Source organism: Centropristis striata, chromosome 8, assembly GCF_030273125.1.
Source record: "Centropristis striata isolate RG_2023a ecotype Rhode Island chromosome 8, C.striata_1.0, whole genome shotgun sequence".
NCBI classification, from domain to species: Eukaryota; Metazoa; Chordata; class Actinopteri; order Perciformes; family Serranidae; genus Centropristis; species Centropristis striata.
Genome location: NC_081524.1, coordinates 9717401 through 9733684, shown reverse-complemented (window position 1 = coordinate 9733684; position 16284 = coordinate 9717401). Strand labels below are relative to the sequence as shown.

Below are 16284 nucleotides of genomic sequence, written 5' to 3'. Positions count from 1 at the left end.
TGTGAGCACATTATATAATTCAAGCTGCAACTAACTAAATATTTTAAATGAAATTAAATCTATGTTTTCCCAATTAATCAATTTGTCTATAAAATGTCAGAAAATAGTTTAAAAAAATGTCCATTCTAAGGTGATGTCCTCAAATGGCTTTTCTTTTGGACCACGTGATAGTTCCAAACCTGAAAATATATATATTGAAAAATATTTATATAATATTTGGATCTTTAAAAAATATTTTAGACAAGACAAAAAACATCAAAAACAAATGTTTTCCGTTTTTGCTTGAATTTTTATTTATTTTAAATGATTTCTTCTACCAACCATTAAAATAGTTGTCAATAAATTTTCTAATGGCTCAGCTCTAAATGTTAGATTAAAACTACTAATATAAAATTAGCAATTTGTGCCATCATAGTGAAGGCTTAAAGATCTTAAGTGCTGCGGTGTTATTCCCATCATCCGAGTCACATGGATTATAAAAGGGGAACAGAGGAACGTCAACTGCTTCCATAGTGAAAGTGTAGATTGGCGCCATGGTAACAGCATTATAGAAAGCCACCTCCTCCTTTTCACAGTCTAAGAACACGCCCAAGCGGACAAGACGGACAGATACGTTGACCTTGGTGGGCTTCGGGTCGGTGCAGGCGAAGATAGATCCGTCCTTCAGGGCCAGGGTCCAGAAGCCATTGGATGTGCCAGTAGCAGCCATCTCCCCTCTCGGGACGTCTTCCCGCGCCACGCCCAGCCTCCACGCTGTCTTACTTCCCAACTCCACCTCCCAGTAGTGTCGGCCTGTGGTGAAGCTCTGACGGCCCATCACGCTGTAATAATAATGGAAGCGCCGTGGGTTGGCCTGGCAACCTGACGTGTCTTTATCCTCATCAAACCATACTGAGGTGCAAGACTTGGACAGGGACAGATTAGGGTGGGCTGTCTCAGGGTCAAAGGTCATTGATGTAATATCTGTAGGCAAATAGAGATTCATTAGGGTTTTGTTGTTTTTACATGTTTTGTAGCAAATTACTTATACAGTCATGGAAAAAAATTTTTAGACCAACCTTGTTTTCTTAAATTTCTTTCTCATTTTTATGCCTGGTACAACTAAAGGTAAAAAATTTTTGGCCAAATCTAGACATTTTCCATGGTTTTCTTGACAATAACCAAAATCATTATCAAGAAAAAACTTCGAAAATGGCTACCAGCTCTTAAATTAAACTGTTATGAGCTATATTTGTTGTTATCATTATATTTGTCCAAACAAATGTATCTTTAGTTCTACCTGGCATTAAAATGAAAAAGAAAACAAGTAGAAAAAGGGTGGTCTAATAATTTCTCTCATGACTTATATGAACATACTTGGGTAGAGGCAGCTTTTCATGTGCTTCCATATCCGGTACTGTATTGGCCCCACAAACTGGCCGCAGCGCACCTCAGTGTCCACCTCCGCTGGAGGGACAAAGCTGACCTGAGACCTGCACGGACCAAATTGGAAAAGGGGAGGACTGAATGATGAATGTTAGAATATTGACCTGGTAGACACATCACAGTGAGGGTTATGGAGATGGATTGATGAACAGAAATGAGAGGAAATGTTAAGCGTGCAAACACACACACACACACAATATGAATGAGATGTTGAGAAAAATATATATTGAAAAACCTGCCTTTTTATGAGATCTTTAATTTCCTGCAAAGGGAGAAAAAATGTAGGACATTTGGCTGAAACAACAGTGTATGGCACTTTTTAAACATCACATTTTTATCCCCATAAACAGTCTTTATTTGCTCTCCAAATGCAAGCTGTGACAGACTGCCTTACATGGCCCATTCCTATTTGCTGAGTAATGCGCCGCCTTCCTTTCTTCCTTTCTTCCTTTCACTTTTAAATGAGAAATTGATTTTGACTTTCAAAACCAGGAAAGTCAACTGTTTAGCCAATCAATGTCTATAATTGATCGAATGAGTGCAGATGAAGAGGCTAACAGGGTTGCACTGCAGCTCCGGATTCAGCTTCCTTTGATGTGAACCTGCATAGTCACATTGTTTCGCAGTTCAAAGGAGTCCAAACAGGACGGGCGCAAAGGGGCGGTTATTTTGACAAGTCACGAGTACTAAGGTAAGTAAAGTTTTGCCCCAGGCCAAGGGGAATGCTTGCAGTGACCCTGGATTAACCCACGTGTGGCCCTGCTGTTGTGCAAATCAGTTTCCAGAATGTTTTATGGAGGGAGTCCAAACTATTCTCCACCTCCCCCTCTGTCTCTACTCACACATTAGATCACCCTTGGCCCAAATTTACATCATCCGCTATTACCGCACCCCACCAGGGGCGGATGATGAGACAAAGGGCCCCTGGGCACAGACATAGAGGAGGTCCCCCCACCTCTCCTACACAGTAGAAAGACACAGAGACACACTTTATAGTTGTATCTCTTTTTGTTGCTGTTGTTGTGTGTCTCTGTAGTTGTCACACATCTACAGTCATGGAAACATTATTAGACCACCCTTGTTTTCGCTCATATCTTGTTCATTTTGATGCCTGGTACAACTAAAGGTACATGTGTTTGGATAAATATAATGATGAGAACAAAAATTGCTAAAGAGTTTAATTTAAGAGCTGATATCTAGACATTTTTCATGGTTTTCTTGATAATGATTTTGGTTATTATCAAGAAAACCATGGAAAATGGCTAGATATCAGCTCTTAAATTAAACTATTTAACAATTTTTGTTCTCATCATTATATTTGTCCAAACAAATGTACCTTTAGTTGTATCAGGCATTAAACTGAATTGGAAATTGAAGAAAAAAATGGTCTAATATTTTTTTCCATGACTGTATCTGTGGTTTTGTGCTTCTTTGTAGTTATTTTTGTCCCTTTTCCATAGCCGTCATGCGTCTATTTGTCTCTCTTTACAGCTGTTTTTATAGTAATGTTTCGTTGTGGTCATTTCTAGTCTCTTCTTGATAGGTTCATGTCTTTTTAGGTGATATTTTGTAGCTGGAGGCTAGGGGTGCCCCCTGACCCTTTTGACCCCTGGGTCTGTGCTCCGTAGGCCCATTCATTAATCCATCCATGCACCCCAGCTTTGTATAGTTACAGCATATTCAAGCCAATAATAAGCTAAACTTCAGATTTCTTCTTCCTCACTTTGAGCAGTTTGGGACTGTCCTCCTCGGTCAGTTTGCTGTTGAGCACCCCGATGGCTCTCTCCAGGTCTCTTGCTTGCTGTGCTATCTTCTTCTCTCTTTCCTTCAGCTGCTTCAGCTGCTTTTCTCTCTCCCTCTTCAGCCGCTCCAGGTCCTTCCACTCCTCCTCATCCAGGAAGCGATGGAGGTTCTGAAACTCTGATTGGATTTCTCGTTCCAGGACATCGAAACTGTTCTGAAAGACGGGAAGTGAAAAAAAAGGATAATTATGGATTCTGACCGTAAATTTACTGGATATGGATAATGAAACTGGTTCCCACATAATTGTTATGAATATGTACATTTAAATTGTAATTAATGTGTTTGAAAAGAGTGTGTTTTTGAAACAGATAAGGATTAATAATGCAGCAACAGTACCTCTACTTCCAATGACTCTCTGTACGTCTCTCTCTCTTCGTCTCTGCACTCATCTACCTCGTGCTTGATTCTTTTAATAGCCTGGATAAGCTTTGCCTGTAACACACACACACACACATACACACACAAGACAGAGAATTGGAGAAAAAATACACATGGAACAGAAATGTTACTGATTTAATATTGTTTCTTTGCCCGTGGAATATGAACTTTAAAAATAAATACAGTCACATTATGAGAGACGTGACAATGTAAATCGTGTCAGCTGTTCCAAATACAGCAGCAGGTGATAGCCATAAAAACTGGGAGCTTACCTTGTGTTCACTGAGAAGGCTTTTGTTGCAGTTGTTGTTGGTGTCTTTGGAGTGGTTTTGGTACATTCCAGTTTCTGCAAATGTAGAAAACAGCGGACAAAACATAAATCAAGAAGACTCTTGAGGAAAGTGCAATAAATGTTATGGACGGAATCAGAGGGAGGGACAAATTGGAGGACACAACAATGCAGAAAGGGAGAGGGAGAGGGGGAGATGGAAAAACACACATGCCAGCCCAATCACAACAATTACAGTCATGGTAATAAAGCAACAAGGACATACATCCAAGCAGAAAATGAACAGGAGAAAATGTATTGACAAGCACAGATCAGTGTCCACAGCCCGACTTGAGAATATATGGATCCATTAGGAGGAGCGGAGAGAGAGGACAGGGGGTGGAGGGGAGGCTGCCAGGAGGGCTTGCTGGCTGGCTGTTTGGCTGGCAGCAGCGATTTATGGCAGCAGACACAGAAGAGTCTATTTCTGTCCGCCAGTGTCTTTGGAATCAAAGAATCTGTCGGGCGTTGAGAGCTGATATTGTGTTTCATACCAGCAGTTGTTTTTGCCTGGAAGGTAGACAATGCATTTTTATTTTTGCAAGGTGGCTCTCATAATGTCTAGAGGTGTGAGATGATCCAGTGTGGCGACTTTAAAGTATGAGAGTGCTGGCTTTTGTTGTTGCATTAAAAGATGCTGTTTCAGTGCCCTGCTGGGTTTCATATTGTTAGACATGGGCACACTGTTTCCAAATGAACAGTCAGCATTTCTGCTCCCTTTTTCTCTATGAGTATCTGCATCTTATCTGCCTTGTGTCTGTTTACTTATCTTAACTTTTCATATCTCTACCTCTTTCTTTGTCTCTGCCTGCCTCCCCCCATCAACCTCCACGCACACACGGGGGGTCTGGCTTTGGCTATGTGCACTGAGGCAGCATTACTCATCTCTGCAAATGTTTCTCATCTATAATTCATGGTGCTGGGTTCAGGCAAGTGGCTGTGCTGAGCTGGAGTTGAACTGCACACACAGTGCACTACAGTATGCGGCAGGTGAAAGGGACACTGACAGGAGGATTCAATAAAATACTAAACCTGCTGCATGAAGGCATGGAAGCATGCGCAGCAGTTCCTGGCTGAGGATCAAAGCAGCTGTAAATCAGTGGTGGTTGTCAACTTAATGAATTCAAGTTTCCTTTATTTTTTGTTTATGTAATATGACTGTCAGTCTATGTTAGTAATATATTACAAGAGAAAAAACAAGATAGAAAAGGTGACATCTTTGCTTGTGTGTGAAAAATAATAAAGGCATGTTTAATTAAAGGGGCTGCAACTAACCAATACTTTCACTATTGATTAATTTGTTGATTATTTTTTCCTGATTTATCGATTTGGTCTATAAAATATGAGAGAATGTCCATCCAATTCCTCAAAATCCCATGGTGATGTCTTTAAATGTCTTATTTTTTCAGTCTGAAATCTAAATATGATATGAAATAAAGAAAAGCAGCAATTTCCCGCATCTGAGAGACTGAGACAGCATTTTGCATGTAAAATTACTTTAATGATTAATAAATGATCAGTCAATCAATAGTTGCAATTATTTTTCTGTTGACTAATCAATTAGTGGACTAATGGTTGCAGCTCTACAGTGTAGTCTGTTATTCAGTCTCAAAACATCTTGGAAAACATTAATAACATGCAACAACAAGCTCTTGTGTTGTGTTGACGAGTTAAATCAACAAAAAATCAACTGATGGATATTAGAATAAAGCAGTTACTGACCAACCATACCAGGTAACAGGACATGAAAGGCAACACCTCACTAAAGTGGTATTACGGGGGTGCTGGGAACAAGGCAGAGAACGGTAGATATGCAGAGTGCTTGGAGGTTATTAATAACCAGTTGAGCCCTGCAGTAGTTGTTCCACAGGCTGAGGCATGGAAACAATCAGCACCACTGACAGACATGGATTAGTTGGAGCTCAAGACGTCAGAGAGGGAAAGTTGATTTGTTAACAGCCTTTTCAGTTCATGTAAGAGAGCATCAGACAACTGGGGACGTTTTTTCGGTTCGAGAAAGAACATTTGTTGGAGTAAATGATCTGGGAGTGTAGTTAGTGGTGATGTTTGGCTCTGTGTTGGGTAGAGGAGAATAAACCAGCACACTTTAATCTGCTCTGACTCTGTTTCAGCTCTCAATAGATCATTCACTTCCAGCTATCAAGATATTCTATTCAAACTATTACAAGTGCACTCCAGACTTATTCAATAATGTATGTAAATTCTGTTTGTGTGAGTTGCTGCACAGGTTGGTCTGAGGGGAAATGAGGTGTGTTTGCAAAACAAGCTCTTCAGAGAGACACTATAGATTTACAAGTTGATAGATGGATGGATGGATAGATAGATACATAATTATTTACATAGCTATTTACATTAGGGGATTTTTTTTATGTATTTCATAATGCCAAACTTATTTTCTTGCTCCTTTTATTTATATTTCTTATATTCAAATGAATGGGGCATGGTTATCCCACAGATAATCATCAATCAAAAAATCAAAATCAATCAAAATCAAAATAAGTTAGCTCTTGAAGAATTATACAGCCTGATGGCTGAGGAGCCAAGGATCTTTTCAAATAAGAGAGGAGCCGTGTTGTTTTTTTGGTCCATAAAGGTTTTGTGTAGCGGATGATCCGGGTATTTCAGGATGGACTAGAACATCTTGACAGGTCATCTCTCCACCATCTCCTCCAGTGTGTCCAACCTGGCTCCAACCACAGAACCAGCTCTTTAGACCAGTCTGTCCAACCGCCTTCATCTCTGTGTCTGATGCTGCCTCCCCAGCAGACTGCAGCATAAAACAACACACTACCACCACAGACTGATAAAACATCTGCAGCATCTTACTACAGATGTCCAGAGATCTGAGCTTCCTTAAGAAAGTTATGATACTTAAAGTTAAAATAAAGACTTATGCTTATTATTATTATTATTATTATTATTATTATTATTATTAATAATAATAATAATAATAATAATAATAATAATAATAATAATAATAATAATAATAATAATAATAATAATAATAATAATAATAAACTATGTTGACTCATTTTTATATCTAGATGAATTAAGTTTCTCAACATCTCTGTTGCACATGAGAAGCAGCGGGTGGCGGTAATGAACCTAACACTCCCACGCACCCACGAAGAAGAAGAAGAAGAAGCTAAGTCCCGCCCACCAGGAAAGTAAACAAGAGCATGTCGCACAGACAGACTCAAGCAAGAGGTATTAATTGGTTTATTAAGAATAAAAATAGCATTGCATTTAATCTAAAATAACTTTGCATGTTTGAAATAAATGCTGGTGTGTATTCTCAGAGGCCCGTGAGAGGAGAAGCTCTGTATCTTTAGCGAGCTAGCGATGTAAGCTAACGTTTAGCCTAGCATCCAATACCTTTTTATGCCGTTTCACAGGCTGTTAAATTACCGTTAGCATATAACTACAGCTGAAAGCAGACGGTAGAATTTTTTTTGCATCATTTATCTGATTTATTTCAGAAATGAACGGTCAAGCGGACGTCGAGGTGGACTACAAGCGGAAATACAAAAATCTCAAACGAAAATTAAAATTTCTTGTTTATGTGAGTACAGTCTTTTTGAGTGGGAACAGTCTGCCAGTCAGTCAATATTTTACAAATTCATATATGTCTCATTATCTGCACTGATTTCGGTCCCTTCAGGAGCAGGAATGCTTTCAGGAGGAGCTGAGGAGAGCACAGAGAAAACTTCTTAAAGTTTCCAGAGACAAAAGGTGAGATCACGTTGTGTGTGTATATGAAAATGTTTACATGATAAACAATATTATGCCTTTGTAGTAACAGTGTCATGTGCTTGTTTTATAGCTTCCTTTTGGACAGACTGCTGCAGTATGAGAGGGTAGATGAAGACTCCTCAGGTAGTTATTACACCTCATTCTATAGACGCCCCTAAAGTATATAGTATAGTTTATTACTCTGGCGTTCTTTCATTTCTGTCATAAAAGTTTTAACCAGTAGACTGTACTCATTTTAATTTCATTTATCCTTTATTTATTTCTTGAGGAATCATTGAGGGCAACCCCTCATTTACAATGATGTTGGCTCAAATTTCTTGTCTTCTGTTCCAGATTCAGATGCAACAGTTTCTTCCGAAAATAGTGAAGGAGAAGGCCCCAGGGAGAGGGAAAGAGAACGAGATGGAGCAAAGAAGTAAGTTGGGCAGTTTAACTTACAGTAAAGGAATTACACCCACTGACTCATGGTAACTTTTGAGTAATATGCACATGACCGTTCACAGATGTTTATGCCGATACTGATTTTCCAAGGGATGAATTCTCCAATAATTTCTAAAAGTTTTTGAGCTTTTGCTGCCACACTGAGTTTCCCTTAATTTACTCTTTGCAGGCGAAGAAGTAGTCCTGGAGCGTGTCTTCCTTCATCATCCTCCCCTCATCTTGCCCTGCTGTCCCGTCCCTTACAGTCATCAGGCTCTGGACCGTACCTCAACACTGTGAGTTTCCATCTTCCTTTCTTTTATCTCAGTGTAACCAGCAACAGTAGCTGCCTCTGTCATCTCCTCATCAGTGAACATAATCCCTGTTTTGATTTGGCATTGGTTATATAATTTGATTCTTTTGTCATTTTATTCACAAGTCTGTTTTATCTCGTCATTGTTTTTTTGTTTGTCTGGTGCTTATAATGCTTCACTGTCTTTGCATTGTTCATTCTTCTGTGTGTGTTCTTTTGTGTTTGTCTGTCTTGTAAATTGCCCGTGTGCATGTGTGTTCCTGTGTTCATTTGGCAATTTGGGGCCTGCGTGTGTGTTGGGCAGATGCCCTTCCCACCAGAGTATTTGGCTCCTCCAGCTGAACGAATGAAGAAAGAGAGAAAAACAAAGACGCCTAAAAACAAGAGAGAGACTACGGGGAAGGTGAGAGAGGAAAAAGGGATAATAAGGTGTTAAAAATAATAATGACAATTCAGATAAACTGCTTATTTCTTGCTATGAATGTCCATTTTTAGTAGATGGCACAGTAGATTCTGTTTTGGTCACAATAAATATGCATAAGAACAAGGAAGTCATAAGTACCTAATTTTATGTTGACCTTAGACAGCTCAAAATCTCTGATTGTGGTTAAAAGAATACTTCACCTGCAAAATGACTATTTTTATATCATTTTTTCACCCTGTGTTACTTTGAATTATTGAAGAAAACTTAGTAAATGGAGTAAATCCTTGATGAATTGCAGTTAATAGGTGCCTTGTTTAACAACAGCAACTTAAGGTAATGCCAGGTGAATAATTCATGTAGAAATGGTGATTTTGTGAGTGAAGTATTTGTTTAAATTTAACTTTGTTGCACACTATTGCTGACAGGTTTTGATCTATAAACTGTACTCATCTTATAACCTGTAATAATGACATTTCAATGACACGATATTGTAGAAAAGTTGGCACTAAGCTGATATGCCCTTCTGGTCTGTAAGTTCATGTACCTGCTGTATGCTTTGTCCTGATTCACTCTGTACATCAGTGATGCAGTCATCCATTCACACCCCTTTTTCCTTCATCATATCTCCATCCCTTCGTCCTTCCTAACACTTTTGCTTTATTTTAAATTCATCTTAGGTTGTTGCCCCCATGGCAGCTAATTACCCATCAGCCCCTGCAGCCCCTCCTGCAACCAGCGGCCCCTTCAGTTGGGTTCCCAGGCAGATGCTGAGTGGAGATGCAGCTGAAGAGGAGGGAGACAGCGATGCAGACAGTGACAGAGGAGACGAAGACAGAGGGGAGGGAGACGAGGCAGAACTGGTCATTGACATCCCTAATGAGTGAGCCTGAGTGTGTGTTTTAGAGGTATTTATAAGCGACGGATGGGGGGTTTGTACATCTGTGTGTGTGAGGGAGTGTGTGTTTGTGTGAGAGCAAAAGACAGGATGGGACTGAATATATTTTCTCTATTCACATATTACATTTGACATTTTCAAAACAAATGAGGGCCAAGCTCCCTCCTGTGGACTTTTGCTTAAGTGCAGTATCACTGACAAAAATATCTCCCAATGTTTCCAATATTATGTGAGAAAATCTGTGACAAAATTACTGTTTGTAAGCTTTTAAGAAGAATATGCTGTAACTGGGGTGATTGGATTATTTACTTGTTTAACAGTTCAAGCTGCCTGCTGATGTTTTTGTTTTGTTTGTTTAAACAGTCTAGCAATCTACGAACTGTGACTATAACTAGGTGTGTCCTGCACAGAGAGTTTGTGTTATTTGTTTTGCATTGTCTAAACACAATCTCAGACTTGGTATGTAAAACATTCTGCAGTCCATTAAAGTGTTTTTAGTATAATGTTGTTTCAAATACAACTTCATGTTTGCTTGTTACAGGCAGTTCTGATACCTGTCATTTGTATTGATGTTAATGTTTGTTTTTTTTAAGCAAAATCTCAAAAATCAAAGCTACTTCATGTTAATTTAGATTTCATATTTTTGCACCTATCACCTGTGTGTCAGAAAGTAAAATGTAAAATAATTTCAGAAGACTAAAAAATTTTGTTTAAAGTTAAATTGTGTGTCATGTTTTATTCACATATTCTGCTGACAATATACAGAGGCTATTTTACCTTTAAAATGTGTGTTAGGGCTGGTGTTTGTTTGTTTCTTTTTGCCCCCTATTAAAGTATTGCTGTATTTCTCTTTAGTAAGCAAACAGAATCTGTTTCATTAAAACGTACATGTTCATATAAATAAATAAAATCAATAAAAATCAATAAGATCAATAAAAAAGCAAAAAAAAATAATCAATCAAAATAATCAATCAATCAAAATAATATAAATTCAGTATAAAAAATACAATAAAATGTAAAAAATTACAACAATTAAGCAATTTTTTCCCTCCAAAGTAAAATGATGTGTAGCTGCTTAAATCAGTAGTTTAAAGGTTGGAGGAAATTTGCCTAACCATCTGACTAAAGGAGATGCAAAAATAATCTAGTAGTCATAATCTGTTACCTGGTGACTAAGATGTGTCACCAGGAAAGTTTTCTGAATACTCCATAAACCTATTAAAATGTTTTAAATATTCATTGCCACAAACTATTTCATTTTGGATAAAACCAGAGCAATTGTTCATTGCACTATGTAAGTTGTTAGTATTGTATAGTTTCACTTGATGCCCCACCCAAAGCATCACGCCCTAAAACTCTCATTCCAGAGCTTCAGTCAGTTCAGAGGTATGTCGTACACCGTCTGTGTGAAAATCTAATGCATGCTGGACATGTTTACTCACAGCATTTACTACACTAAAGCTATTATTAAGAAAAGCTGGTGTAGTTCCTGTTGATATTGCACAAGTTTTTCTCGCTTGCTCGACCTGTCTGCAAAGGATCCTGATACTCTTTATAGAAGCCAAGGGTACATTTGGCTCATGTCTGCCATAACTCTTAGGCACCGTGAAGGCCGACTGGCTGGACTCCACCTCTTGTTGATGTCAGATAGAGTGCTAGATATTTCTTCTCTTACTCGTGCACAGGGTTACCAGATTACATGCAAATTGGTGTTTTGCAATATAATTATTTTGCAGAGTCAGAGACAGTGCCAACATCATGTCCCAACAGGCATGTTTCTCACATAAAGGGAAGCAAGCTGCAGTCTGCAAGGCATGGAAGGGGCTATGTTTTGTCTAGGAAGTCCAGGAACCGCCACACTGGGTGAGACAATGACCCGTGACGTTGACACTGTCAGGATTAAGCTTTAATGAGGACTTCAGGAAGTGCCATTGTTAAATTTAGAGCTTGCATTTTACCTGGAGTTTCAAGTGAAAAGTGCTGCTTGATATGGAAATATTACAAAGCAGCTAACTCGATACAGAACCAGCACTTTCAAGAATGTGCTTTAGAAAGAGTATTGCACAGCGAGAGTGTGTCATTCAAGGCGCAAAACTTGTACAGCGACCATTGTTTCGGAATGCAGACTTACAGGTCATTGACAGCTTTTGATGGGTGTGTGCTCGGCTTGTGTACCTAACAGCAATGGGAGTTAAAGGTGTAACCATGGAGCGTTTAAGAGGGAGGGGTGAAGTGGAGGTACAGCCAGAGGGAGAGTCAGAGAGGGTGGAACTGACAGAGGGGGCGAGGTTGTCAGTGAAAGGGAAATGAAGGAGTAAGCAAGATTGTGCCTGCAACACAGATTCACTCAGAGTAGAGCTGACTTTAAAAGAAGACAGGCATGGTTGGAGACAAACTAGAGGAGAGATCAAGGAGCAAGTGAGAAAAACAAGCCATCAGCAGGCAGCCTCGGCCACCTTATCTTTTCCATCTATACACGGAAACCACTGGATAATTTATAAGCCTCTCCCTCTCGCTCTGTGGGAGTGTGTGTGGGAGAGAGAGAGAGAGAGAGGGGGGATTTGCTGAGCTCATCACCACCATGCTGTGTCCTGCTGCTGTCAATGCAGCTGCTGCGGCTGTCTGGCTGCTGGCGGTGCTGGGCCCAGGCCTGTCTCACGCAGCTGAGGACAGCTCGGAGCAGGGCTTCAGCCTCTGCGGCCACTGCTTCTACAGACAGACGCCTCCTCAGGGAGCCTCTGCAGGGCCGCTGCTGCGCTCACTCTGCCACAGACTGCCCGGGGGACAGGCGTTTGCCACTCTGTCCAGACCAACCTGTGACACAGCTGTCTACTCGGCCTTCCATCTCAGCCATGACTGGACAGAGAGAGAGGAGGGGGACGAGCTGGGGGTAAGGATTAGGATATCTATCATGGTGTGTGAACTAAGACTGTTAATTTTTGAAGGATGGAATTTGAAGAATGAAGTTGAGTGAAAAAAAAAGCACAGATTGGTGTTGTTTCAGCACGTAAGAAGTAAATCAGTTGTGGAAAGTAACTCAGAACATTTACTCAGCAAGTAAATAAATAAAAGAGACAAATGCCCAATAAACCAAGGTGAAAATGAATTTGGTAGAAACCATTTTTTTTACTGTGTGATAATCATATAGTGAAAAGCTGAAATTCTTCCATTTTTTGGTCGTTGCATTGGTTCTTTTACTTATGTAAAAGATATGAAAACTTCTTCCACCATTGTACTAAACATTGCAAACTGTTCACTATGGTAATTACCGGAAGCTGTTGAATTTGAAAATATGAGAATGATAAAGAGAATATACAGAAAGTTAACACAAATGAGAGCATTTGTAAGGGGCAAAAAAAACCCAAAAGAGTTGGATTTTTATTTAAGTAATGGTCTTTGTTAACTTAAGCTTAACATTTTAACTCCTCACACAGAGATTGCTGGCACAGAATGTAAAACATGTCCTACTTTTTAAATGTTATAGAAGCTCATTTAATGATACATAATTTAATAAAAACATTTGAAAGTGATCGATTAACTAAAATGTCATGATTCATATTTGACAATACCAGCTGGAGTATCTGTAATGTAATGCAGTGGGTTTTAACTAGAGCACACATAGATCTTACTGCACTCATACTTCAACATTTGGTTCTGTTTATATTTTTTCATTGCCAGACAGAAGAAGAAGACATTGAAATCGCAGTGCCAGCTCTTCTCAGAGGAGGCCAGGATCCATCTCCTGTCTCGCCCACAGACTCCCCGCTTCAACACTGGGACTCAACAGTCACAACACTGGTCCAGTCAAGCATCATTCCCCAGTGCAGCTCTTTAGGGGGAGATCTCTACATCCTAACCGGGGCAGGAGGTCTCGGGGCTGCTGAGGATGGAGACGAGGAGTGTCAGGCGAAGCCGCTGTGGTCTGCAGTCTGCTGCGCCGTCCCAGAGGGGACGAGTGGCTTCAGTTTGGGGTTAATCAGAGAGACAGAGGGAGGGGAGAGACAAGTGAGTGTGGAGGAGCTGGAGGAGGTGCTAGGAGTGGCAGAGCTGTTCTCAGAAGGCTGTGGAGGAGCAGCTGGGGACACTGTTGGAATCAGAGTGGGTCTTCACAGTGAGGGGCTCGCTGGAAATATAGAAGATGCAGATGCAGATCTCAGTGATGAAAACACTGATTCAAACGCTGCTGGTGGAGACACTGACGGAGAGGAGGTTGCTACAGGTGGCACTGAAGGAGGGGAGGTCGGTTCAGAGGCCACTGAAGGAGAGGAGGTTGGTTCAGAGGCCACCAGCCAAGATTCAAATGCAGACACGGAGGAAAGAACAGAGCCACGGATCGCTGGAAAGAAGCTGGCTGGTGCTGATGCTCAGCCAGAGGCAGCCGATGCTGCTGACGTCACACAGGAAACTTCAGCAGATGCAGCAACTTCAGAGAGCAGCAGTGAAGAGCAGCGTGACGTGACGCGTTCAAGAGCTGTCAGATCAGAGTCTCCTGAGTCCTCAGCTGACGATGAAACTGTGCAAGAACAAGAAAAAGACACAAATTCCAGCAGCACTCTGGTCTACATCCTCTCCACCACCTTGTCCATCCTTAAAGCTCCACTGCAGCCTTTGTTCTCCACTGTCACACAGTTACCTGGACAGGTGATTTATATAGTTTTATTTTATTCAATTGAGAAATACATTTTTATAAGGCTCACAAAGGAATGGTTGTAATCCATGCATCCTATATTTCCCATAATGCATCTGTATAGAGCCTGCTACACAACAGTTTATAACAAAGTCTTTCTGCTACTTCTCTCTCTACTTCCTTTGCTGCTTTTCTGCTTTGAAAGTTTGCAAAAGGCACAAAGGGTACTGGGAGAGCACAGAACTCTGTAAAGAGAGTGAAAAAAATCTGTGATTCAGATCCACTCCAAAATGTAATGGGTTCTTACTTGGTTGATGCAACACCCCTCTAACAAGGTTCATAAGAATCGTGACCAGTGGATTTTCCGCAATCCTGCAGACAGACCAACAACTCAAACTAAAATAATCTCCTTGGTGGAGGTAACAATAGGACATAGCAGCAAAAACATTACTGATCATTTCTTGTTTCTTCCTTTGAATCTTTTTAGATAACAAAAGATGAATCTTTCAAGAGTTGATGAAATAAAACATGCAAATGTTAGTGTATTTGTACTACAAATACACTAACATTTGCATGTTTCAGAGAAAAAATTGTGCTTCAACATGTTCAGTTTGAGGGTGGTTTAATAAATCTCCTCTTCCAGTTTGCTCCACACAGACACTGGAATGAGGTGTGGTTGGCAGCAGGTGTTAACTCATTGCACGCCCTCTGGTCATGCTGTCATTTAATTATTTACTCTTTTTTTTAAATCTCACTTTCAATTGTAATTTTTGTTCTGTCTTGACTCAGGTGACATACGTTCTTCAGGAGGACCTTGGGGTTCTGTCTGCCCTGCCTGGAGAAACCTTCTCCCTGTTCCACCTCTTGACCTCTGACTTCTTGTCTTGGACGTGCTCAGCTGGGGAAACGCTGCTGGGCATCGGGGAATGCTGCTTCTCCAGCATGTATTACTGTTCCTCTTCCATGCTGGGGGCCCTGCTGGACAGCTGCCACACTGGAGTCACTGGCGTGGGGACCCTGGCCGGAGACACAGCAGGGATATTTGGGGATGCGCTGGATAATGCTTGGTGGGTGACCAAGTTCTTTGGAGGGCGTCTGTGGGAGAACAGCGAGGGTTATGTAGGATCAGTGGTGTCAGAGATGGGGGGTCAGGCGAAAGCTGTAGGTGGAGGTTTTTGGAGGCTGGTGTGGAGAAGTGGAAATGGGGTGGGTAATGTGTTCAGGACGGGAGGGGGTTTAATAATGGGGGTAGTGAATATGTTCACTGGTGCAATGAGAGGGGCTTTTGGGGAGGAGGAGTGAAAAGTGGAGGAAAAATCCACAAGAAGCCATTAGCAACAAACTTTTTTGGATGTTTTTTTTCTCCAGTTTTGGGTTGTAAATTTCTTTGGCACATAAGAGTGTGAGAAAGGGGGAAGTTTTTCAGTTTGATGTCACTAAATATGCTTCAGTTGTTATAGAAGGATGTCCACATGTTTTGAATCAATTTCATTCATTCATCATCCGTAACCGCTCATCCTAACCAGGGTCACAGAAGGGCTGCAGCCAATCCCAGCTGAAATTTTAGTGAATTACATATTTCTTAGACTGCAGGGGCCTGTTTACAAAATAAAGCAAGCTTATATAGTTTATAGTTAAAGCTCAGTTACTGTGGCAACTTATGCTGGATACCTTGTTGAATTTGCTTTATGGAACTGAATAAACAAAAAACGAGTCCGACCAGAACAGGATGACCTCTTATGGAAGAGGCTGCAGGTCTTAAACAACACTGGCTGGCTGTTCAAATAATCTGCTGCTGAGATAAGTGACCCAACTGTGATTAAAAAACCCCCACTGTGCACAAGGCTTTTGAATGTAATTATTCAAAACAACTCTTGTATGATAATTGTGATGATGA

At 40.6% G+C, this 16284-nt stretch overlaps 3 protein-coding genes across 5 annotated transcripts; 2 read left to right on the top strand and 1 right to left on the bottom strand.

Annotated features, from left to right (window-relative positions):
- Positions 1-409: 409 nt before the first annotated feature.
- Positions 410-3981, bottom strand: si:ch73-54f23.4 (zinc-binding protein A33). The gene is made up of 5 exons (XM_059339108.1): positions 3879-3981; positions 3565-3660; positions 3270-3382; positions 1357-1472; positions 410-963 (listed from the first exon to the last, which is right to left on the bottom strand). The coding sequence occupies exons 1-5, from the start codon at positions 3942-3944 to the stop codon at positions 410-412; spliced, it is 945 nt and encodes a 314-aa protein (XP_059195091.1). The 5' UTR covers positions 3945-3981.
- A 3089-nt stretch (positions 3982-7070) lies between these two features.
- Positions 7071-10614, top strand: ino80e (INO80 complex subunit E). 3 transcript variants are annotated; one of them, XM_059339367.1, is made up of 8 exons: positions 7071-7162; positions 7435-7517; positions 7617-7687; positions 7779-7831; positions 8042-8123; positions 8319-8424; positions 8746-8844; positions 9543-10614. In XM_059339367.1, the coding sequence occupies exons 1-8, from the start codon at positions 7135-7137 to the stop codon at positions 9747-9749; spliced, it is 729 nt and encodes a 242-aa protein (XP_059195350.1). In that variant the 5' UTR covers positions 7071-7134; the 3' UTR covers positions 9750-10614. The 3 variants fall into 3 exon arrangements, with proteins under 3 accessions (XP_059195350.1, XP_059195352.1, XP_059195351.1); XM_059339368.1 differs by lacking the exon at positions 7071-7162 and adding an exon at positions 7167-7299; XM_059339369.1 differs by lacking the exon at positions 8746-8844.
- A 1719-nt stretch (positions 10615-12333) lies between these two features.
- LOC131976186 (uncharacterized) lies at positions 12334-15689 on the top strand. Its single transcript, XM_059339107.1, has 3 exons — positions 12334-12650; positions 13439-14401; positions 15177-15689. The coding sequence occupies exons 1-3, from the start codon at positions 12342-12344 to the stop codon at positions 15687-15689; spliced, it is 1785 nt and encodes a 594-aa protein (XP_059195090.1). The 5' UTR covers positions 12334-12341.
- The last annotated feature ends 595 nt before the right edge of the window (positions 15690-16284 follow it).